General features: G+C 36.6%; 1 protein-coding gene and 1 long non-coding RNA gene across 4 annotated transcripts; one reads left to right on the forward strand and one right to left on the reverse strand.

Moving 5' to 3' along the window:
• Window positions 1-2123: 2123 nt before the first annotated feature.
• On the reverse strand, window positions 2124-7332 carry LOC127548606 (uncharacterized). 3 transcript variants are annotated; one of them, XR_007950437.1, is made up of 4 exons: window positions 7036-7332; window positions 6507-6681; window positions 4877-4995; window positions 2124-4444 (listed from the first exon to the last, which is right to left on the reverse strand). It is a non-coding gene; the product is annotated as an uncharacterized LOC127548606 (long non-coding RNA). The 3 variants fall into 3 exon arrangements; XR_007950438.1 differs by having other exon boundaries at window positions 4853-4995; XR_007950439.1 differs by having other exon boundaries at window positions 2124-4995.
• Window positions 7333-7428: 96 nt separating this feature from the next.
• Window positions 7429-9866, forward strand: ID2 (inhibitor of DNA binding 2). Its single transcript, XM_051976075.1, has 3 exons — window positions 7429-7866; window positions 8227-8290; window positions 9080-9866. Exons 1-2 carry the CDS (start codon window positions 7519-7521, stop codon window positions 8281-8283), a joined length of 405 nt encoding a protein of 134 aa, XP_051832035.1. The 5' UTR covers window positions 7429-7518; the 3' UTR covers window positions 8284-8290; window positions 9080-9866.
• Window positions 9867-23939: the final 14073 nt, after the last annotated feature.

Consider the following 23939-nt stretch of genomic DNA (forward strand, 5'->3'; position numbering starts at 1 on the left):
GTCTAGGGATCTCTTTTCAAAATAATGTTTTTAAATAATTTAAGGACATGTTAAATTTCTCTTAGAGATTCATAAAAAATAAAGATGCCATTTTTCTCCATTCAGGTTCACACTTACTGAAAATTATCCTTGCCCAAAAGTCCATGGATCCCATCCCTAGTAGAGGTGCGCAAAGAAAGTACTCCAGAGATTTTAGATTCTAGCTTAATAATTCATTAAATATGAAAATTTTTTACAACTTACAAAGTGCTTTCTCATTCTATGATTAAGGAAACTGAGGCCCTCTATGACAGACAGGTCATAGTGGAGAATTGTGACAAAAGGTAAATCATTAGAGAAGGGAATGGCAAACCATTACAGTATTTTTGCCAAGAAAAACTCATCCCAACTAGCAGCACATAGGAGAAGGTCCACTCCTATGACTACTTAGGAGGTGGAATAGCTGTGGCTATAATGCTGGTCACAACTTTCAAGCCCAGAGTCCTTTCAATTTAAAGCCAGAATTTTATTCTGTACTTTTATTTTTAAAACGTTAATATTCAGCCTATACTTAGGATCAAGGGATTCAGTGCTGAAAGAAGCCTCAAAGACCAGGCCAGTTCAATTTAGTTTTTTAACAGATGAGGTAACTGAGGCTCAGAGAGGAAAAGTCATTTTAACTAGATTCCACAGATAGTAAAGGGAAGTACCAGGATACCCAGTCAGGCACTCAAAAAGACGTTACAAAACTTTCACAAAGTTTGTAGAAATGGGGGTGGGGAAAGAAAATTATGGGTGTGGAACACTGAATATAACAAGACTTAGAGGTCACCCTGATTTAGTTTTGGAGAATTTTCCCCCTGCCCCCTCTTTTTTTAATCCTTTGCTGTAAAGGTCATTTCTTTGTGAGGGGAAAGAGGATATACTGGGAAATATAGTTGTGGTAAAAATCAATAAATATTTAAAACAAATAACTGCAATCCCTTCACATCACCCTGTATACTATCTCCAGGATCGGTGACTTGTGTCCGTGATGCATTAGGAACATAATAGTTTTAAGATCAGAATCTTAAAACTATTATGTTCCTAATACTGGTACATGTACAGTGGACTCTGTTACTACCTTGATTACCTTGGACAAGATCTTTTGGCCTATGTGTGCCTCAGTTTCTTATCCATAAAATGAAGGCTCAGTCGTGGTCTCTAAGATGAATTAGGAGGAGCCCTTAGTGAGCCTCTCCTAAAGATACTGCTGTCAAAGACGGTGACAGACTAGCCCAGAGCTTTGGTCACGCTCCTGACGTGCTGTGGTGGGGCGGGGTTAAGGATGCAGTCCCAACTCCCGAATTGGGACGTCCTGGCGCCCAAGGTGCCGCGGGTGGTACCGCCTCCCAGGCGGGCTCTAACTTGACCCTGCGTCACTAGGATCCCCTCCAATCCCCCGCCGAGCCCCCACCCGGGGTCTTCACTTGCTACTTAGATCCCTTAGCGGACGCAGATCCCTAGATCCCGCCCCGGGCCCTCTGTCTGAGCAGCCTGGGGAACCCGGGTTGCGCTAGCCTCCCCGGGATTTTCGGGCTTTGACGGCACGCGACAGACGCGTGGCACGGGGCTTGATGGGGACTTGAGCAGCTCTTCCCCAACAAAATGGAGTGATTGAACTGTATTTTTTTTTTTGAAAAGAAGAAAAAACCTCGACACAGGTACAGCTGCTGAGTATGCCAAAAGAAAAAGGACCCCACCCTCACAACTTGATATTTGCGTTGAATGGAATTACCGAAGCCTTGAGTGCGAAAACAGGCGAAAACCTCCGACTTAACTGCAGGTTAAAGTGTTGTGTGCACGTTACGTATTGGGGAGAAAATGTGTCAGCGGGCGAGAAGAACGGAGCGAAGCTGTCAGAAAACAGCTTTGCCAGAGCGCCAACAACGAAGGGATGAGGCGGACAAACCTCTATTCCTGAGGACACAAGAGTTGGTGCACGTGGGCTCCGACCGCTCGAGTTCTTTAAAAGTTGAAGTGAAGTCATTGTATTGGCTAACTTTATCCCAACCGGCAGCGCATAGGTGGTTTCGGCCAAGGGAAAAAAAAAACAGTACACAATGTGTTTCTTGTTAGGAACTCAAAAGGCAGGGAGACTCAGGTTTTTCTTTCTACGCTACATTATAATGTTAAGATGTAGTTTAATTCTGGACAAAACCGCTCTTTGAGACGGATGTTAATGAATTCCCACAGATGATGTTGGCCAAACAGTGGTCAGCTTGTGATTTGATTTCCAGCGTCAAGATGTGAGGGATCAGGATAGAAAAGCACTTTGAGGGGAAGAGGCCGCCTACAAGCCGGATTGTTACTACAAGCTAATTGTGCTGAGTGCAGCTGCGCAGAGCGGAGCCGCAGTCCTAGAAGGAGGCGCAGACTTCCTGACGCCAGCCTGCGGAGCTCCCACCAACACGCTGGCAGCTCCAGATTGTTTTCCAGACCTTATCTCTAGCTCAAGTTAATTTTCTTTTTAATTTTGTGACCGGAACAAAAGTAACAGGAAAATCCTTTGTGAAAGCAAAACGCTGTTACAGATCGGTGCACTTCACAGCATTTGTAACTAAATATTTGCAATGCTGGTAGTTAAATCAACCTTTCCAAAAAAACTTCTCAAACTCTGCTTTCTTTGAACGGATCTGAAAGGCGATATCTGTAAAGGAGATCAGACAGTTGAAAGCAATTGATTTAGCTAGACATTTTACCTGGTCCATTTAAAAAACTCGGGGCAAATAAGACAGCACTGGAATTATAGAAGGAAGTATTCAAAATTGTGGTGGGTTTGGAAAGTAATCCATTTTAGAAGCTGAACCGTTTTGTTAATGTAATTTATGACTGATTTGCTAAGAATTATATTAGAGGTCACATGCTGAAATAAGTTTTCAAAAGTATGTACTAGGTAAACAATAAGCATCTATTCGTCTTTTTAGTATTCTTCCATTTGAAGGTATTTTAAAGTAGAATTCCTGTGTCCCTCCCCCTTAAATGTTCTTAGAATCCTATTTTGTTCATTTTTCCATTGTTTCCTACTTGGCACTACTGCATAACTGTGTGGTTACCACGTTCTGTAGACTTTAAGCTCCTTGAGGGTAAGGACTGTTTTTTTTTTAATCTCTGCAACCCCAACGAATCGCATAGTACTTTGCATTTTAGAAAATCCCTATTAACTGTTGAATTGAATCTTGTTTCAGGCTAAAGACTTCCTTTGCCAAGGTATTAAATAAACAAGTAGAAAACATGGGACTCGTAATCCACATACTGTTTCCTAGAAAACCACAACAAACCGTTTAACTAGATAACATAATCAGGAATATTTTCCATTCCCCATCTTCATTTTTTTTTTTTTAAGCTCAGCAGACGACACGCATATCAAATCAGTTGGGGAAAGATGATTAATAATTATTAGCACTTTCAGACTGCAGTTGCAGATCATGGAGGATTCCGGATGCCATAAACTGTATGGGAATGTTTGCATCTGGTTCTTAATGGGGAATTTTCCTTCAAGATAAACCAGACAGAGGAAGTCTCAACAAGCTGTCTTTAAATTTCTGTAGTCTTTATCTTTTTTAGTTTAAAATGCAGTCTTCATTCTGAACTAAATCTGGACGTTCACTTTGTAGTGGTAATGAGGGGTGTAAACTGGCTTGTTCCCACCCTGGCGTAAAGCCCTACAGTCGCTGGAAGGGTAAAGGAAAAGCCGCAGGGTGGGGGGTGGAGGAAACCGGTGGACATCTTCCCTCAGGGGCTTCTATGGAAAAATAAAATGCCATTTTGTATAATCTGCGGTTCTTAAGGGAAAGACTCTAGAAGTTTTCTCTTTAAGGATATCTTTAGGAGCTTTGTAACCAAAGTGGATCATTGTGGATGTAGAGAAAGGGAGAAAAATATCAGTATTTGCTAGAAAAGTAACCTAACTCCACCTTCTGGCCTTCCATTCCAGCAGAGTCTAGTTTGAATTTAAAAAATCAAAATATTTTGGCAAAACCTGAATTACATTATACTTTTTACCATTTTTTCCCTCGCAAAACTCTGCAAAGGAAGATTTCTCTCTTCTAGCTCCTTTGCTTCCCTCCCACAAATAACTAGTAACTTAAGACATGCAACTGGCTGCAGGTGCTTGCTGGCCCTGGAGCAGCCAAGGGCCGAGGTGAGGCATGAAACTGCCCCTGTCTCAGAGGCATTGATCAGCTGGGAGAGCCCGCTGACTGACAGCCCCGGTTGCCGTGGCAGCCGCCTGAGCGGCGCCGCGAGGACAAGGCTGGAGGGCGGCGGTGAATGGGCGGCGTCACGCGCCTGGCGCCAGAGAGTCTGCTCCGGGGCTCGCGGCTCCGGCTCTGCAGCGGCCTGGGTTGCTCGCTGCTGTTGCTGCTGCTGCCAATTCATCACCTGTCAGGGATCACTCAGGGGGTCACAGGCGAAATGGACACAGCTGTGAGAACAAAACCAAGGGGAAGAAAGGAGAGAAATCCCAATTGCGCCAGATGTGCAAAAAGGACCTTGAGAATTTCAGCCCCCCTTCTTCCTCCCCGCATCTCCCTTGCCCCTCACCCCCCACCCCCAACCCCAATCACATTGCATCACACAGCAATTGCAAAGCCGCCTCCTTCCCCCAGCCCCTTGCAATGCATGAGCTGTGGCTGCCTGTGCATCCAACAGAGAGCTGCTTCTGATTAGAGCAGAAATGGCCTGGACACAGATGTTAGGAGCAACTAGAGTATTTGGAATAAAGATACAGGACAAATGAGCAAGTCTTACAAAATAAAGGGAACTTCCAGAACTAATGGGGTTGAGGGTGCATATTGGTAATGGGGAGGGGAGGGGAGAGAAAAACACCTACCACCCGACAGGAAACCCTTCACACCTTTTTGCCACATACAAATTTAGTCATTCCAAGACCCTCTCTTCCAGCTGGGATCATTTGAACTTTGGAGTCTTCAAATGCAAACACATATGCCTAAATGGATGGATTTTTATTGTAACCTATGCAAAAAAATAATGCTTTAGCAATACTTTTCTAACACATAAATTTTAAAAATCATTAACAGTGGCATTTCTGGAAGATAAACCTGTAGCTAAATTACTAGACGGTTATTTTTATCAGTTACATCTCTGTGTCACGTATCTTAAATATAAAATTAGGTTGATAATCACTGTCAGTTCTATAAATCAAACTGAAACTTTTTAAAACTTTAAACATATATTAGTTTTCCTATGAGTTCAAAATTCTCTGGTTTAATTAAGTTTCCAGGCAAGAACAACAAAAAACCAATTCCACATTTAAAGTAGAACCACTTAGAATACGAGGCTGACTATAATGAAGACAGGCATTGTCCTAGGAAAATAATTAAGAATTATGTCAAATTTACATTATTTCAATGTCCAAAAAATAAAATTAATTCCAAAAATCTAAACAAGTTGACATTAAAAATATGACACCACCCACTAAAAGAGTGTCAATACAAAACAAACAAAAAAATCTGTTCCCTTGTGGCAGTCATGGGACAGCAACACCTGCATTAAATCATTAAAGGGGTAAAAGGTGGTAAAGTTATGGTCATAAATCACTTCTTAATTTAATAGCAGACAAAATTTTGTTACCTTAATGTTGAAAAGACTAAAGATTTAGGAGGAATATTCTCTTTCGGTTTCATAAATTTGTTTATTTGTAATTCTTGCCAGAGTTTGTGGCAGTTTTCAACAAAACTAGGAGCTATCCAACTTTGTTCCTCCTTCCCACCCCACCCCCCCAAAAAATCCCAATTTGAAACAACCTGAATTATTTCATGTACAAAATTCAGTCCCATATTAAAAACTCAGGGACCAAAGAGTCACATTAAAGTATCGCACTTTAAGCAAAACTGAGCATTCTGAGATCTTCCTGCAACAGCTGAGGAAATCAACATTAAGGGAAAAAGAGTAGGGGGACTTGGAGAGGATAGAGGGGACAAGGAGGAATGTATCTATATTTTACAATATTGTATATAACTACTAGTTATGCCTCTTCCTCTTCTGAAAGTAGTGTGATGCAGATTTGTAATAAACCAAATTTGATAAACTTTAGACTCGTTTGTTTAAATTGCATTTTTCATAGGTCTATTGATCTTCTCTAACGCCTTACCAAATGCAAAAGAGATAAATTATATAGCAAAACACAAAAAAAAATCAGATGCTCTTTTCATAGGAGGGCGTAAAGTAGCTGAAATTATAATAGCCTTTGTCTCTTTTGGAGTGTACATGTTAAGTACAGACAATTTCTCAATTAGGTTTTAATTAAAGTAAAATGTTTGCTAGATTGAGTGGAGTGTCTAAAAAATTCATAAGAAATAGCAACTAAGCTGTCTTAAATTTTTTTTTAAATACTTTTGGATGATATTTATCCTTGGCTATAGAAATAGCTACCTGTCACAATGCTTACGAAGTACAAGAGCAAGGAGAAGTGTCACCACAAACAATTATTGGTGCATAATTAATTACAGTAGTATGCCACTTACCCGGGAGGGAGCAGACCAGCGGGCTTTCAAGGGCAACGTATGTAAATGTAGTTTCAGTATGCAAATTTGCTTAATGATTTCCGATTTAACATGATCATTTAAAAATGTCCAGATCCACTCACCAAAGGGAAAACAAAATGTCTAGAGAAGAACTCTAGTTTTCAGAGATTCCTGGCTAAGGACGAAGCGCAAGTTTCAGTTACACATTTCCATCACTTTTACAATTATACCCCCTACCACCAGCTCTAGCTTACCGTGTTCGAAACTAAATGAAAATCAATGTGTGCCTACCAACTTTTAAAATGTAAGCGCATCCTTGTAACGCAATCTACCTTTAAAAGCATTGATTTTTTTAGGGACAGTATTATTTGCCATCAACGCTGGAATACTTTTCCTTTTTGTCAGTGGTATTCCATTTGTAATATTTTTCTTTGGATTCCATTTCCCTACGCTAAACTTTTCAGTCATTACCAACTTTTAAGTAGTTAAAAGCTCAAAAGGCATATATGGAAAGGTCATTGTTACATACCCCGTATTCCTAAATTCACCAGGACTTGTGTGCTCTAACTTCTTAATCATTGGAATTTAAATTCGAGAAAGCATATTTTAAAATTTCTAAATCCGTCTATGCCTAGTCTTCCCTACACTCTTCCTCCTTTTCCAGAGCGCAGTGGCAACCGTACAGTATTTACCACCCCAGCTGGGCTCCCTCGGCCACGCCCCCCACTTCGTGAAGATTGGCTTAGAACGCGGAAGGACTGAACGTTCTTTGAGCTTTCACTCCCACCAATGGCAGCTTCCTTCTAGCCTGACGGACAAGTCAAATTCCACCAATAATAGCCGAGAGAAATTGGTTTTGGTAGTCCTAGTGTGTTAGAATAAAAGCAGCCTCGACAGCCTACAGCTTCATTCTGAGCCCAGAGAGCTGTTGGGAGTAAAGCTACGGAGAATAGGCTGCTTCACGTAGACAGAGCGCCAGTAGCAACCGCTCTCCCCGTGCTGTGCGTCCAACATGAAAGCCTTCAGTCCTGTGAGATCTGTTAGGAAAAACAGCCTCTCTGACCATAACCTAGGTATATCTCGTAGCAAAACCCCGGTGGATGATCCTATGAGTTTGCTCTACAATATGAACGACTGCTACTCCAAATTGAAGGAGCTGGTGCCCAGCATCCCCCAGAACAAGAAAGTGAGCAAGATGGAAATCCTGCAGCATGTTATTGACTACATTTTGGACCTGCAAATCGCTCTAGACTCACATCCCAGCATTGTCAGCCTTCATCACCAGAGGCCGGGACAAAATCCATCCTCTAGGACACCTCTGACCACTTTAAATACAGATATCAGCATCCTTTCCTTACAGGTAAATGTCTGCCCATGGTTCTCTCCCACCACCCGCTCCCTGCTCCTCTTTGACCAGTTCATACGTATTTAATTCCCTGTGCTGGCTGTCACTAACAGCCTCACACTTGAGACAATTAGGAGGTTAGTGTTAAGTATTTTTTTTTGTTGTTGTTAATTAAAAATAAGTCAAAACAAATTGGTAACTGAAATTGCTTATAAGTTCTCGAGAATGTTACACCTTATGTTTGTAAATCCGAATTGTCACAGATTTGTGAAATGGTACTGGAAGTTCTATAAGAAATACTTTACAAGGTTTTCACATTATAGATGCTAACATTGTGCTTCCATTCTTCCCTCCCCCTTTTTTCCCCGCTTACAGGCTTCTGAATTCCCCTCAGAGCTAATGTCAAATGAGAGCAAAGCACTCTGTGGCTAAATATATGGTGAGTGTTTGTAGCTTCTGTGTTGAATGGTGAAGTGTTATGCCTGATGTCTTTTTCCTCATTTGATTCCGAAAGTCCTGTTGTGAAAGTGTTCTTGAAATTTTACTTAAAAAATGAACACTGTTGACAGTAGATGTTAATTTAATCTCAGCAAATTATCGTGGGCTCCGAACACCCTGGGAATGCCTTTTCATCGCTGACCCAACATAATTTTTTTTTTTTAAATCCCGCCTGTAATTCGCTGTGGTAGTGGCTCAAATGAAATGTGTTGGCCTGTGGAGGGGATTTGTATCCAGGTTGTTCCCTACTGTTACTCAGATTATATGAAGTGTTAACCTTCCTGGAAATTAATCTTAACAGAAATTCTATGGTGAATTCTCCTTTCCTAAAACTCTAACCCATCTGGGAGTTAATGGGTAACGGAGGATTTACTATCCTGCCCCTGAAATCTGGTGATCTGGGATTGTCTTCCCTATCAGTTAAATAAGTGGCTGTTTTTAATCAAATAATTGCTATAAGAAGCAGACTGGCGCCTCTGAGCTCTGCTTGGAGATCCAAATGAGAGATTGGATTGTGAAGTTTTTCCTCCCGAGTGTCTGCTATTTTCATGTTTAATTTGCGCTTTTGAGGCAGTGTGTGTGTTGCATCTGGACGCCAGGGTTTGCCCAATCTTTGAGTGTTTGGTTAAATGTTCAAACTGTGGCTTCCTCCCTGGCGCCAGTCTGTCCGGATCTCTGCCCTTATGTTACATTCTCCTAAACATGCCTCTCTCCTCTCAATCTTTTGCAGGTGTTCACGACTCTTTTTTTTTTTTTCTTTGCACAACAACAACAAAAAATCTACAGGATCTTTTCAGGCGCTGAACTTTATTTTTCAACCATGTAATGAGGGAGGTCAACATCAAGTTAAATGGACCTTTAAAAAAAAAAAAAAAGAAAAAAACTGAGCATGAATACCCCCTTAACCCCCACCCCAGCGTGTTCTATGACCTGGACTGATTTTAGTTATTTATGAAGAGACTTTTAAATGCCCTTTCTGCAGTCGGAAGGTTTTCTTTATATACTATTCCCACCATGGGGAGCGAAACGTTAAAACTCACAAGGAATTGCCCATTTTAAGCAGACTTTGCCTTTTTTCAAAGGTGGAGCGTGAGTACTAGAAGGATCCAGTGTTCAGTTACTTAAATGAAGTCTTTTGGTCAGAAATTACCTTTTTTGACAAAGCCTACTGAATGCTGTGTATATATTTATATATAAATATATATATATATGAGTGAAACCTTGTGAACTCTTTAATTAGAGTTTTCTTGTATAGTGGCAGAGATGTACATTTCTGCAAAAAGTGTAATGATGTACTTAATCATGCTAAACTTTTTATAAAAGTTTAGTTGTAAACTTAACCCTTTTATACAAAATAAATCAAGTGTGTTTATTGAATGGTGATTGCCTGCTTTATTTCGGAGGACCAGTGCTTTGATTTTTATTATGTTATGTCATAATTGAATCCAAATAAATACAAGTTCAAATTTATGTAGAATGTATATGATTAATAAAACATGCTTGAAGTGAATACCCAATATCTGCATGATTGTTGAATTTCATTCCACTCTCTTAACCCTATCTTCCCCTCTCCTCCCACTCTGCCTCAAATAAAGATTGGAAATGTGTTCCTGAACAAATCTTTTATGTGAGGCACAACTCCTAAATCATTGGGGAGCAGAAAAGATTTAATTGTAAAGTCTACAGAAATTCACTCAGAATTTTCTCCTGATCCTTACCGGTGATTAGGTTTGGTGATTAGGATTTGAAGTTCTAAGGGGCTATAGCATTTCCTTTTAGTTTAATCTAGAGTTAATGATAAGAACTGTGGAACTTAGAATGTTGGTTTTTTCCATTAGAATAAAGTTGGTTTCCATGAAGAAGGGATGGGCTAGCAACTACTTTGAGTGGGAATTTATAAGAATCTTTAATGTGAACAGTCTTCAAAAAATAGTTGTAGAACCTCTGACCTAACTAGGAACTAGAACTCTGCTGTGTGACTGATTAAATTCTGGCTGCTCTTTGACTGACTTGCTTTTCCAGCAGAATTGAAATAGGCTGTAATAAGAAATTTAAGGAAAAAGAGCCATGACAACAGTATTCTTTCTCCTCATGCAACTCACCTCTTCTGGCTATTTAATATATAGTGATATATCTGTATTCCCCCGTCTAATTGTAAGACCATTAAATACATCTTGAGTCCATTCACTATACTTTCCTGCTTCTCTAGAGAAGATAAAAGGGTAAGGAGGGAAATATGTGCAAACTAGAAAGTATTAATGAGCCATTTCAATTTCAGGCCAAAATTCGAAATACTGATCTTTTATAAAAACAATTTATGTAGGAATCTACAGTCAATTATTTCCCAGGGGAAAGTGGTTCCTCTGAAGTTAGGAAGTATTGAAGAATTGAAGAAAGGGTTGGGCTTTTCTGGGAAGTCTCACCTGAGGCCACTTTCACTGGATTGAACAGGTGTGTAGGTCTGTACCAGTGCCTGTCTTTCCTTGTCTTTGCACAAAATTATCACCTATTTAGGACTCCAGTGTGGGAAGAAGTAGAATAACAAGAAAGTTGGGCTTGGTCTCTTATTGTCCCAGGCACAATCCAGGGGTAAACCAGTTCCCAATGATAGATGAACTCAGAATACTGGTTGAAAAATTGAATTTGAAAAAGTAGTTAGGGATGCAAGGGGAAAATCAAGTCTTGTATTATTGTAGGCCACCTACAATTAATCCAAGTTACAACTATTCAGCAATAGCACATCATTATCTTCTGAAGACTATTTCCCTCTGCTGGCTAGATACTGTCAGAGCAGGGTGATTGAATAGGACTTAACATTAAATCACCATCCTATTTATCCTCTTTCCCCTTCTTCCTTCCTCCAAAAGGAATGAAAAAGGTGACATTTTATGTAGTGTTTCATATTAAAGGACTAAGGTTTGCTATTTGCTTTCCCTTATGTAACTCCAATTCTGAAATTCCTACTCTTTTGCCCAAAGAAGCAGCATTAAGTCTTTGGTCATTCTTGTTTGGGCACCTGAACAAAAATGAAGCTGTCCATTTCCTCTCTCATACTTCTCTCAAAACCTTCCTTTGGGGGAGGTACAGCCTAAAGTGAGGTGGTGAAGCAGTTCGATGTAAAATAATTGCCCCAGAAAGCAGATGCAAGTGCCCTATCCAAAGGATAAATCAGTAAATTAAAAAAAAAAAAAAAAAAAAAAGCTAAAAGTTAAAAGAGCTGGCTGGACTATAGCAAGCATCTCTTACCATTATCATTTTCTGAGTACTTATTCATTCAGCTCATTTGATATTAAGCATATGCCAGCATTTTGTTGTTAGTTGCTTTTGTATGACAGTGTTTTCTAGGGTAGGTTTACAAAATGGTCTCTGGACATTTCTGTAAGGTAGGTAGTGTGAGCATTAATATCTCTTTTGTAGATGAGGAAAGTGAGGCTGCGAGGAAAATTTACTTTGGATCATGCAACTAGTATGTGATAGAGTCAGGATTTGAATTCTTTCCAGTATATCATGATGCTTATAGCACCTCTGCTTATACACTGCCCCCTACCAACACAGCACAAGATCAACAAATGTAGATCACAGAAAGACAAGGAAGGAAAACTTGGGAAATATCTAATACTGTTTTCTAATACCTTCATGATTTGTGGATATTTACTTTTTTTGAAGGAAAAAGGTCTGTTCCTAAAGAGAACCCCATATAGAACCTGTATCCTGAGAATAAATCCAAAATAAATGATAATGAATTGACATAACACACATTTATTCTATAATTTGTTGAGCATCTTGGGACTGGCTACTCTTTGCACAATCACAGACTCTCAACCAATCTAAATTCTACCTGCTTGGGAATGTGTGGAAGTAGCTTTTCTTATTCATAAATAAATACCTCATTTTAGGGGAAGGTTTGTTCTGAAAAGGCAGAGAAGGGAGTTGGAATTAGGAGTTAGAATGGACATTGCAGTACATCTGTAAGTCAGTTGTTCAAAAAGCTTCTTTGTGGATAGAGCACCAGTCCTGAAATCGGGAGGACTTGAATTCAATCCTGCGATCAAATCACTAACACTCAATAGCTGTGTGACTCTGGACAAGTGAGGATCCCCAGTTAACCCCAATTCCTTGCCAAAAAAAAAAGGCTTCTTTCAGGATAAAAATATTTTGATGACTATGTTGAGCCTTACATTCTAACTAAAATTAATCTTTTAAGAATGAAAATCAATATCTTATAAGACTATAAGATGCATAAGGCTATAAGACCTATGGTATAGATGCATAGAAAGTGTCAACCTGCACTAGAAGAGAAAGTTTGCCTTACCTAAGACTTCCCTATACTCCAAGAAATCATATTGCTAATTGCTATCTTGATCCTTTTCTCCTATATATACTAGATTTGGAGTCAAAAGACCTGGGTATAAATGCAGGTTTATTTCTTAACTACTTCTGAACAAGTCACTTCACCTCCGTGGGCCTCAGTCTTCTCATCTATAAAATAAAGGAATTGGATTATTTTGTGTTCCTTTCAAAGCGAACCCTTCAAAGCAGGGAAGCCCAAATGATGGAGCCTGAGCACCACCTTCTGGCCTAATAAGAGAAGGCAACTATTCAAGATTTGGTTAGTAAAAATAAATCTTTGCAACAAGAACAAGCATTTCTGTCTTAGATTAATGAACCACAAGAGAAAATGCAATGTTTTCAAAATTCTTCAATAGAACCTCAACCTTACGAAATTGCAGATAACAACCCATTAACACCTGCTCATCCTCTGACTTTTGTCCATGTCTTCTCACAAATCTTCCATGAGGGTTCACCCACATGCTGAGGGTATCCTGACCCTGTATGAATACCAGTAGAACATATAGACATTCTGTAGATTCAGGAGTGTGCTGGAGCCAGCTCAACCCAGCATATGAGAAAACAGGGCCTCCTTTATTGTTTTGTTGATTTTCTAAACTTAAGAAAGTGATAGAGAAAATGTTAATAATGCAGATTAATCTTAAAAGTGTGGCATATACATTTTTCTCCAGAAAGTTCATTGTACAACCTTGCACACATTTAATGTTAATGATCAGACTGTCTTTCTTTCCCAGACACCCTACTCTTCTGATTTCTTATTCTCATTCCTTTCATCTTCCCTCCTCCAAAGTCCCAATAAAAAGCTACTTACCCCTTTCACTGTGCCCTCTAAAAGGTCTGCTACACAAGAAACAAATCTGCTTTAATTTTAAATCATTTATTTTTCCACTCTTTTCATGTCTAGCTTTCACAGGGACCTGGCCAGCCTCTCTTTCCAGTATTGATTTGCACTTTCGTTGGTTTCTCAGCTCTCCACCCTTCCCATCAATAGAATGGTTGAGATGAGGGAGTTGGGATATTCCTTACTTCCCATTATCATATGCACATTCATCCCCATCCCCATCATTCAATAATCTCTCTTTTTTTGAGATTTATACAATTCACATCTTCTACCCAATCAAAATTCTGATAGTTGTCTACAGATCTCCAGAACACTCCCCTTTCTCCCTCAATGAATTCAGTTCCATGGCTCTCAATTTTTTCTCCTCCCAATTCCTGCCCTCAGATTAGGAGACTTCAACATATATATGGATATTCCCTCTAATACTCTAGTCTCCTACTTTATCTGTTTACTAATTTCTCATTGTTCTCCTTTGCTTTCTCGGCCTCACACAAAAATAGTCATTTCCTACATGTTACTACCATCACCTATCCATGCTCTATATCTACATTCATAAACTCTGAAATTATTTTACCTGATCACCATTTATTGGATTTCTACCCTTTTCTCTCTTTCATTGTCAAACTGTTCTCTATTCATACCTTGATTCCTAACCCCTGACCTTCTCAGATCTCTCCTCAGCCATCATCCCTGAACTAGCCTTCTTTCACCATCTTGACTACTTGGTGAAAGAGTTCGATTTTATGCTGTCTTCTTCTCTTGAGTCCCTTGCCAATTTATCACATTGCTGATTGTGTCATCTGCCTTGGATTATTACATATTCAAAGTCTTCATTCCTACTCTTTTTGAATAAAGGTAGAGAAAATTATGCAGCTATCTTGACTAGGTCCAATACAAATTTATATTTAACACTAAATGGGTCCTCACTGTCCTATTGATTCACAATCACCCTCTCCACAGTGGCTCTCCCACACCTTTTCATCTTACCTCAAGTCTCCTATGACTCCCTGCCTCTCCAATTGAGATTCTTGCCTCATATTTTACTGAAAAAAGTTGAAGATAATAACTGAGAGATTCCTTTTCTTTCCTCCTCCTTATCTCACATATCACCCAGATGCATTCTACCACTATCTCCTCGTTTCACATGATACCTGCATAAGTGATTCTATTCCATCTCATCTCTGCAGTAGACTGACCCCTCTTTCACTCTCTCTTACAATTAATTTTTCCTTATTGGCTGCTTCCCCATTTCCTAGAAAAATGCCCATGTTTTCCTCTCCGCAAAAAAAACAAAATAAAACAAAACAAAAACCCTCTTTCTATCCCCACTGACAAATGTCCTACAAATTTCCTCCCTTCCATGGCCATACTCCTTAAGAAGGCCATCTACAATAGTTGCCTCCTCCTCCTCATTTGTGACTCTTCTTGACTCCCTACAGGTAGTTTTTGACGTCATCATTTAAATGAAAGTACTCTCCAAAGTTACTGGTGATCTCTTAATTGTCAAATCCAATGGCCTTTACTCAATCCTCATCCTTCTTGACTTCTTTGAACCTTTGACATTATCAATCATTCTCTTTTTGAAACTCTTCTCTCTAGGTTTTCAGGACACTATTCTCTCTTGGTCCTACGTGACTACTTCTCAATCTATGGGTATCCCCACAGAATTCTATTTCGGTTCTCCTCCTTTTCTCCCTCTTTACTATTTCACTTGGTGATCTCATCAATTCTCATGGGATTCAATTATCATCTCTATGCTGATGATTCTCTACTTAACCAGATCTAATGTTTCTGTTGACTTTCAGTCTTAAATCCCCATCTACTTACTGACATTTCCAATCAGAAGTACCTTAGACATCTTAAACTTAATATAAATTACAAAATGAATTCATCATTTCTCCTAAACCCTTTGAAACTTCCTTATTACTGTAAATCAAAGTTTCTTAAGCTTTTCCCATTCACAATCCTCCCCCCCTTTTTTATAAAGTTTCTTATTTTCAAAACATATGCATGGATAATTTGACAACATTGACCCTTGCATAGCCTAAACAATCCCCCCCCTTTTTTATAGCTTTTTATTTACAAGATATATACATGGGTAATTTTTCAGCACTGACAATTGAAAAACCTTTTGTTCTAACTTTTCCTCTCCTTCCCCTCATCCCTTATCCCAGATGGCAGGTTGACTAATGCATGTTAAATATGTTGAAGTATAAATACAATATATGTATACATGTCCAAACAGTTATTTTGCTGTACAAAAAGAATCGGACTCTGAAATAGTATACATTTAGCCTGTGAAGGAAATCAAAAGTGCAGGTGGACAAAAATAGAGGGATTGGGAATTCTATGTAGTGGTTCATAGTCATCTCCCAGAGTTCTTTCCCTGGGTGTAACTGGTTCAGTTCATTACTGCTCTATTGGAACTGATCACAATCCCTTTTTGGTGAAGAAAAATTTATTTGATCCCAGGTATATAAGTATAATAAAATAGGTATACAAATGAAACATTTACTAATAATAAGTTATAATTCTGCAACCTCCACATCCAGTTTGATTTCACCTTTATAACATCTTTCCAACAAATATCCCTGTCTCTCCTGTGATAATGCCATCACCCTGGTGCAAGCCCTCTTTTCTTCATATCTGGACTATTGCAATAGCCTGCTACTTGGTCTCCTTACCATAAATCTTTTTCTACTCTAGTCCATTCTCCATTTGATAGAGTCCAGATCCAATCATGTGACACTCTACTCAATAAACTCCAGTGGTTCCCTATCATTTCCAGAATCAAATATAAAATTCTCTGGTAATTAAAGTCCTTCATAATCTAGCCTCCAACCCCTACCTTTCCAGTGTATAAACATGTACTCTTTCACCTAATAACACTGATTTCTTTGCTGTTCCTTACACAAAATATGCTGTCTCCTAACTCCAAGCCCTCATTTTCACAGGCTGCCTGCCCGGAATGTTCTCCCTCTTCATATCCACTTCCAGAACAAGACTCCCTTCAAGTTCTAGTTTAAATTCCACCTTCTAAAGGAAGCCTTTCTCAATCTCTCAACTCTAGTGCCTTCCCTCTATGGATTATTTCCTATTTATTCAATATATATAGTATGTTTGTCCATAGTTATTTGCATGTTGTCTCTTCCTTTACATTATGAGCTCCTTGAGAGCTGTATTCCCAGTACTTAGCACAGTGCTTTGCATATATTAAGTACTTAATAAATATTTACTAACTCTGGTGGCATCCTTTATACACTTATCTTTTAAAATCCCATAGCAAATAATGCTAACACAATTCTATTTTGTTTGTACTTCCTCTCAATTGTCCCAATTCTGTATTGCAGCATACATTCCCGATCCCACACCTTTTCATTTCTGCTGAAACAGCAAATATCTTAAATAGTCCTATTAGGGTAGGATTGTGAGAGATAATTAACTTGAAGAAGAACCTTTCCTGTTACTAGGTCCAGCAATCAATCCTGTACTGTCCAGTCAATCGAGGGATACTATCTCCCCTATGCCTGCCCTGAAAGACCTTAGCAACAGTCGCCTATCCAATCCAGAGGTATCCCATACCTAATTCTTCTTCTTATTAGTCATGTCCAATTCTTCATGACTTCTTTTGAAGTTTTCTTGACAAAGATACTGGAGTGGTTTGCTATTTCATTCTCTAGCTCATTTTACAGATGAGGAAACCAAGGCATAAAAAAAAGATTAAATAACTTGCCCAGTTAGTGTTTGAAGTTATATTTGAACTCAAAATGAGTTTTCCTGACTCTAAGCCTAGCACTCTACTTACTGACTGTGCTACCTACCTGTTCCATATCCAATTCCTATATAAGTTTTGTCTTTTATTCCTTCAAGGAGTCTCCACCTGCACAAATAGGAGCTCTTTTGCAGGCAAACTCAATACATCCTAGCACTGACAATTGTACCCATAACACACTTAACAGATGGTTCTCTATTGGACTTTGAGTAGGCTATAACTTAAATTTCTTGAGGCTATGGTGTTCGGTGATTCAAAATCTATAGCATAGCATCACTGCATGATTAATGATATTAAAAAGATAGGTCTTTGTCACAAAGAGAAAATTAGGACCATTAAAAATACTAAACAGTTTTCCAAAGGCAATCAATTCACTTTCTTCCTATTCAGTTCTGAGTTCAGCCCACAGTCTATATATAGCAACTGTCCAAGTACTCCAAAATATATTGATATAAATTCTGTCATCTTCAATAGATTGGAAATTCATTGAGGGCAGGGGTGTTTCCTTTTTTCCCTTGTATCTCCATATTCTTGGCACACAGAAGATATACTTATTAAATTGATTGACCAGTTCTGTGGATTGTTTAATCAATAGTCTAAACAATTGGCATTCTTCATCCTATGTTAATAGTAAGCTAAATTCTATTGAGTTATACATTTCATTTGGGTAGATCTTCATTGTTCTAAGATATGATGAAATTAAAACAATGGCATTCATAAACAGAAACATCTGGAAAATGTTTCCTCTATAACAAATAAATAAGAAAAAATATCATAAAGTGTTTATTATGTGCAAAGCATTGTTGATACAAATAGTATCCACTCTAAAGAAGTTCACATTCTAATAGGGAGAGACAACACAAATAGAAGGTTTCAGTAATAAGTGAGATGTAAAGACCTAATGGACCCAATTTGGGTTTTATAAAAAAGCCTCTTTTTCATTGTCATTTCCTATAATAAAAATATGTTCATTTCTGATACAGAACCATTTGACACTACTAACAATCTATAACACAGAAGCACCAAAAGCATTCTAAATAAATAAAAAAAAATAATTCTACCTTCCTCAGTGTTATCTGATATAGTTATGTAAATATTAGCAATAGCACAAAACAGGAGAAATTACAGATCTAAACACTAGAAAGAAGGAACCCAAACCATCCATATTTGCTGACAATCATTTACTCATAAAATCCTAGTGAATCAGCAAAGAAACTAATTGAAACAATATCTTCAGAATAATAGGATGCAAAAATGAATTCACAAAAACCAATAGCATTTTACATAATAACAAAAGTAAAAAAAAATAACACTAGAAATAGAAATCCCACTTGAAATGAAAACAAAATGCATAAAATATCTAGGAACTAAACTAACATGACACAATCAAGACACTAAAAACAATTATCATTTTTAGAGAAACAAAGGGCAATTTAAAAAATAATTATAAATATGGATAATCATTACCCATGGTTGAGCCCATGCAAATAATAACAATTATGATACTACCTAAGTTAATTTCAAGATTCCCTGCTGTACTAATAAAAAATATATGGAGGTAAATTAGACAGCTAGACAAAATAAAAACAAAATTTATTTAGAAGAACAAGAGTCTAAAATCTTAAGTAGAATAATTTTTAAAATATATAAGTGAAGAAGTAGAAATTATAGAATCAACTTATTAACGTGAAACAGTAATCATAAAATTATTTGGTAATGATTTAAAAAATAGAAAAGTAGAGTATTTCCTTAGAGTTCAATTATCCTCCTTTTTAAGCTACCCGCCTCTAATTCCCCTTTCTACCTTTTCCTATTTGCCTGTTGTGTGAAATGTATATTTCTACCTCAACTCTCTCCCCTTTTGAAATATATTCTTCTTCTCTTTTTTTCTTTTTACTCTTAAGATCAGCAAGATATAACAGAACCATTTTTAAGCCTTATCTAATTAAATTTCTATGATTCCTAATGATAAGGTTCAAAGGAGACACAAACCATCTTCCCAAATTAAAATATAAGCGATTTATTCTTGTTTAATTCCTTAGGATTAATTTGTGTTTACCTTCTGATGATTCTGATGCTTGAACTTTGTTTTCTATGTAACTCTTGTCTTTTTATTGAAACTGTTGGGAAATCCTCTATTTCACCAAAATCCATTTTTATCTCAGTATGACTTATACTCACTCAATTTGCTAAATAAATTATTCTTGGTTGCAACCAAGAATATTCTATCTGCTGCCTTCTGGAATATAGTATTTTAAGTTTTCCACTTTTTCCATCGTGGTGTCTGATAAATCATGTGTGATCCTAATTGTGGGTCGTTGGTACCTGAAATCCTTTCTGGTTGTTTACAGTGTTTTATCTTTGACCTGAAAGCTTTGAATTTTTACTAAAATTGTCTTAGTTTTTTTAATTTTGAGGTTTCTTTTAGGAGGTAATTAGTTGATTTTATTTCTACTTTGCCCCCAGTGCTAAAAGATTTGAAGAGTTTCCTTTTAGAAATTTTTGAAAAAGAATGCTTATGCTCTTTTTTTGGTCAGAGTATTATTCAGAGAGCCCAATTACTATTAATTTTTTTCTGTTCTTATTTTTTCTTTTTATTGTATTCAGTTGTTTTTGCAATGAGAATTGTAACATTTTTTCTTCATTTTAAATATTTTTTATTATTTAATGTAGTCATTGACTTCTATTTTCATATTCTCAGGATGCTTGATGCTTGAGCATGGTTTTATATCTCTCATGACAAGCTATTATCTTTCCAATTTTCCCTCCTATACCTGTCATTTCTTTACCAGTTCCCTCCCTAGTACTCTAATTTTATTTATAAGAATACATTTAACTCCCTTTTTTTAGACTCCTGATTCATCTGTTTCAGGAGTTTTTAACTGAATTTGCTTTTATTCGAATGGAGAGAGAGGAGATGGACCAAATGTTGCTGATCCAAAATTTTACGATAAAATATTAAGAGTACCTCCTTTATACTGTGAACTCATTCAAAACAGGCATTGTCTTTTGCTTTCTTTTGTATCCCCAGCGCTTAGTTCAGTGCCTTAACTAGTACTAGTACTAGTAGATGCTTAAAAGATTTGTGGATTGAGGATACAGGAAAAGGTCATAAAGATATAGTATATATGTAGAAACACTGCTGGATCAAAGGGTATCACAGTTTGATAACTTTTTGAGCATAATTCCAGATTACTCTCCAGAATGCATTCACAACTCCACCAACAATGTATCAGTGTCCCAGTTTTCCCATATCCCCTCCAATATTCGTCATTATCTTTTCCTGTCATCTTAGCCAATCTGACAGGTATGTAGTGGCATCTCAGAGTTGTCTTAATTTGCATTTCTCTGATCAATAATCATTTGGAGTACCTTTTCATATAACTAGAAATAGTTTCAATTTCTTCATCTGAAAATTGTCTGTTCATATCCTTTAACCACTTATCAATTGGAGAATGGCTTGATTTCTTATAAATTTGAGTCAATTCTCTTATTTGGAAATAAGGCCTTTATCAGAACCTTTGAATGTAAAAATGTTTTCCCAGGTGGTTGCTTCCCTTCTAATCTTGCCTGCATTCATTTTGTTTGTACAAAAACTTTTTTAACTTAATATAATCGAAATTTTCTATTTTGTGATCAATAATGATCTCTAGTTCTTCTTTGGTCACAAATTTCTTCCTCCTCCACAGGTCTGAGAAGTAAACTATGCTATGTTCTTCTAATTTATTTGTAATCTCATTCTTTATGCCTAGATCATGAACACATTTCAACTTTATCTTGGTGTATGGTGTTAGGTGTGGGTCAATGACTAGTTTCTGCCTTACTAGCTTCCAATTTTCCCAGCAGTTTTCATTAAATAGTGAGTTCTTATTCCAAAAGCTGGGGTCTTGGGTTTGCCAAACACTAGATTGCTATAGTTATTGACTATTTTATCCTGTGAACCTAACCTAGTCCACTGATCAACTAGTCTATTTCTTAGCCAATACCAAATGGTTTTGATGTTCAATGCTTTATAATATAGTTTTAGATCTGATACAGCTAGGCCACCTTCCTTTGATTTTTTTTTTCATTAGTTCTCTTGAAATTCTTGATCTTTTGTTCTTTTAGATGAATTTTGTTATTATTTTTTTCTAGGTCAGTAAAACAGTTTCTTGGGAGTTTGATTGGTATAGCATTAAATAAATAGATTAGTTTAGGTAGTATTTTGTCATCTTTATTCTATTTGTTTGACCTAATCAAGAGTAATTAATATTTTTCCAATTGTTAAAATCTGATTTTATTTGTGTGGAAAGTGTTTTATAGTTTTGCTCATATAGTTCCTGACATTTCCTTGGCAGATAGATTCCCAAATATTTTATATTATTGACAGTTATTTTAAATGGAATTCCTCTTTGTATCTCTTGCTGTTGGATTTTTTTTTAGTGATGTATAAAAATGCTGATGATTTATGTGAATTTATTTTGTATCATGCAACTTTGCTAAAGAACACAACCATTCTTGATAGCAATTTGAAACTATGTACCAAAAGTTACCAGTTCATTTATATTTAGGCAATCCAAAAATAAAATCCAATTTAGGCAAACCAGTTTATTTATATTTATTTAGGCAATCCTTCCAATAAAAGAGGAAAAGATCCTATTTTATATTTAACACACAAATATGTATACATGTATATATATGTACATACACAACATTCTATTTCTGTTTGTATGTATATGTATATATTTGTAGTGATTCTTTAGTAGGAGCAAAGAAATTAAAATTTAGGAGTCCCTATTAATTGTGGAATAGCTGAAATAATTATGGTATACAAATATGAATGCAGAATGCTGCAGAATGAAATAAGCAAAACTAAGAAATATGTATGTATGTGTATATGTACACACACACATACATACATACAATACATACACTATAACAACATTGTAAAAATAAACAATTTTGAAAGATTTAAGAATTCTAATTAGTACAATGATCAGCCAGGATTTCAGAGGACAAATGATACATGATACCTACTTCATGACCAAGAGATGATGTAGAATGGGATACACATTTTTTTGAAATGGTCATTATGAGACTTTGTTTTGCTTGACTGTACACATTCACCACTATCTCCAATTGGGAAGGAGAGGGGAAAAACCTTGTTAATCGAAAAAAAAAATTAAGTGAATGAATCTAAAACAGATCATAAAATAATTATTATGTAAAAAATAATAACACACCAAATTTCTGAGATGCACATGGAGGAGTATTCAGAAGAAAAAACATACACCTGTAAAGATATGTAACAATATGGATGGCTTGGCATTAGGAAAATAGGTGTTAGGAAAACAATCAACATAACTTATTAAAAATAAATATATCCAGAACCATACAATCATTTCAAATGAACTCATTTATGTTATATAAAACCCCTCATATTTATAAGGAATCCTATTGAATATATTTTAAATTATCTGTCCAAAACCAAAAGTAAGCATTACATGCAATAAAAATGTAGCTTTCCAAATAAATAAAGGATTAAAGGAAAAATGCTCCTTTTTGTCATTATTGACAGTTCTAGAAATGCTATCAATAATGTTAAGATAAGCGACTGAAATTAAAGATATAAAGAGAGACAAAAAGAAGATAATTACCCTTATTAGTTGACAACATGATCATTTACTTCATATTATTAAGTCCTAAGAAATCATAATTTAGATAATAACTTCAGAAAAGTTGCAGGCTACAAGCTAAAACCACAAAAATCAAAAACATTTCTATATAATTAAGAATCTAGGAAACAATAATAGAATGAGAAGTTATATTCAAAATAAATATCAAATGCATAAAATATCTGGGAGTCAATCTACCAAATTAAATTCAATACCTCTATAGGTTCAATTACAAGGTATTCCTTAAAGATATAAAGAACAACTTAAACAGATAATGGAGTACTTGAAACTAATAGGTAGGACATGCTAATACAAGAAAAATGATAATACTTCAAAAGCTAATTTACCAACTTAATGCTATAATAATTTAATTGCTAAAACTATACTTTATGTAAAGCTTTACAAAACAAGATTTACAAAGATCTAGAATATCAAGAAGAACATTGAAAACAGATAGGAATGAAAGGGAAAAAACATCTCAAACCAGCTAGTAATGGTTAAAAAAAAGAAAAATACATTTAAAAAACTCTAAAAGGTAGAACCAAAAATAACAGAACTCAGTGTTCAATAAATGTGAAAACATAAATAACCTGGAAAAAGTTCCCTATTTGATGAATATTTCTTGGGAAACCTGGAAAGTGTTCTGACAGAAATTAGGCTTAGACTAACATCTTGCAACATATTTCACAAGAAATTCCAGATGGACTTAGGACCTGAATGTTAAAAGATTATCTCATGAAAAATTAGAAGAGAAACAGATCATATACCTTTCACAGTTAAGGATAGGGATTGAATTCTTAAGCAAGCAAGCAAGAGACAACTAGATAAAATAGATAATTTTAATTGCAGAAAACTGGAAACTTGTGCACAAACAAAATTAATGCATCTATAAATAAGATAAACAGTCAAATGGGAAAAATTGTACCAAGTATCTCTGATATATGATATACCAACAACATATGGAAATGTCTAA

This window comes from Antechinus flavipes, chromosome 2, assembly GCF_016432865.1.
Source record: "Antechinus flavipes isolate AdamAnt ecotype Samford, QLD, Australia chromosome 2, AdamAnt_v2, whole genome shotgun sequence".
Lineage (NCBI taxonomy): Eukaryota > Metazoa > Chordata > Mammalia > Dasyuromorphia > Dasyuridae > Antechinus > Antechinus flavipes.